The following is a 1,805-nucleotide window of genomic DNA, read 5'->3' as shown; positions in this document are numbered from 1 at the left end:
GCTCCTCCTTACTTCTCAAGTACACCAGGATATCATCAATGAAAATGATCACGAACTTGTCGAGGTAGTTGTGAAACATTTCATTCATCAACTGCATGAAAGCCGCAGGTGCGTTTGTGAGACCAAATGGCATAACTACAAACTCGTACTGCCCACACCTCGTCTGAAAGGCCGCCTTCATGTTTTCTGACTAGGCCATAGGAATTTGGTGATACCCTGATGCCAAATCAATCTTCAAAAACCAACTAGCTCCTCTGAGTTGGTCCAACAACTCTTCTATCCTCGGAAGAGGATACTTGTCTTTTATCGTGATGTTGTTGATACCACGATAATCGATACACAACCTCAAGCTTTCATCGTTCTTCTTTAAAAATAGCACATGAGCTCCCCAAGGTGAAGAGCTCGATCAGAAGAATCCTTTTTCCAAAAGATCCTCCAACTGTTTCTTGAGCTCAGCCAACTCTGCAGGTGTCATCCGATACGGTGCCTTAGCTATAGGTTTTGCTTCAGGCGCCAAAGTAACGGTAAAGAGATTACTCTGAGGTGGAGGTAATTCCTTTAGCGGTGCAAAGATATCCTCAAACTCATGGACCACTTTTATGCCTTCGACCTTAACTTCAACATTAGTGGCTCCTCCACTAACCGATAAAGTTGCCAAATACACTTCCCCGTCTTGAAACAAATCTTGTACTCTCATTGTTGCTACCAAAGACACGGTCATACTAGGACTGATTCCATAGTATACCATCTCTGGTCGTTTACTTCTGCCAAACAACATCATTCCCCTTCCACAGTCGATCTGAACTCCATAGCTCGATAACCAATCTATTCCAAGGATTATTTCGTACCCTTCCAAAGGCACGACTAACAGATCTGCCACAAACTCTTTGCCTTGAATGACCAATGGAACATTCTTGATACACTGATTTGCTTGAAGGATTCGGTCTGCGGGGGTCAAGACTGCCACATTTATCCTGTCAACCACAGAAGAATCCCAAAACCGGGCAGCTACTTCAGGGGTCACAAAACTATGTGTTGCCCCCGAGTCGAACAATACATGTGTGGGTTTGCCAGAAACATGTATGGTTCCTGCCAGAGTAACTCAATCAACAATATTTCAATCACAAAAATACTAATAAAAATTCGCACAACTATGGATCATAATCGAAATATTTCTAAACACGCAACCTAGCGATCAAGCAATCGATTCCTACCCAGAATACTAACTAGATTCCAGCAACTAAACTACATACACTAAAAAGAGGAGGTTAAGCACCCACATTACCTGTGATGGGACCGCTTCACGGTCCTGCATTGTCAGGGTTTTTTACACCTAAAGCATGAATTCTACCTCCTAGGTTTTGCTTCTTTGGTGCTGGCTCAATTGCTGGACAACTAAGAGGAGCTCGGATCGCGAGAGGGGTCGCAGGGATTGGCTTGTTTGGACATGACGATGCATAATGGCCTTTCATACCACAAGAGAAACAAGTGACATCTTCCATCCTTAACGATTGATAACCCTGTGTGTTACTCATTTGGTTATTCCGCTGGTGTTTGGGACAAAACCTTGAAATATGTCCCGGCTGATCACATGTGTAACAAACCCCAGTGTTGCCGCGATAATTGGCTTGGCCTCCAAATCCTCGCCCTTTGCCTTTGTCAGATCTTGGAATGTTGTGTAACCTTCCTTTCTGCCTCTAATACAGTCTCAACATTAACAGCTTTTTCCACTAGATCAGATAAGCTGCTACAGTTGTTTCCAGCTAAACGACTTCCAAGCTTCGGCTTCAATCAGTACATAAAGT

At 43.6% G+C, this 1,805-nt stretch overlaps 1 protein-coding gene across 1 annotated transcript; it reads right to left on the bottom strand.

Annotated features, from left to right (window-relative positions):
* Positions 1-406: 406 nt before the first annotated feature.
* LOC106408784 lies at positions 407-1,502 on the bottom strand. Its single transcript, XM_013849485.1, has 2 exons — positions 1,352-1,502; positions 407-1,089 (listed from the first exon to the last, which is right to left on the bottom strand). The coding sequence occupies exons 1-2, from the start codon at positions 1,500-1,502 to the stop codon at positions 407-409; spliced, it is 834 nt and encodes a 277-aa protein (XP_013704939.1).
* Between the last annotated feature and the right edge of the window lie 303 nt (positions 1,503-1,805).

The sequence above is a fragment of the Brassica napus genome, chromosome C7 (assembly GCF_020379485.1).
Source record: "Brassica napus cultivar Da-Ae chromosome C7, Da-Ae, whole genome shotgun sequence".
NCBI classification, from domain to species: Eukaryota; Viridiplantae; Streptophyta; class Magnoliopsida; order Brassicales; family Brassicaceae; genus Brassica; species Brassica napus.
Note: the sequence above shows the minus strand (reverse complement) of the source record. Positions and strands in the feature narration are given on the sequence as shown.

Excerpts from the sequence above, each read along its gene's own strand:
- LOC106408784 (XM_013849485.1), bottom strand. The coding sequence starts at position 1,502 with ATGGAAGATGTCACTTGTTTCTCTTGTGGTATGAAAGGCCATTATGCA. Across the intron at positions 1,090-1,351 it reads AAAGAAGCAAAACCTAGGAG|GAACCATACATGTTTCTGGC; the intron begins GTAGAATTCATG and ends TTACTCTGGCAG.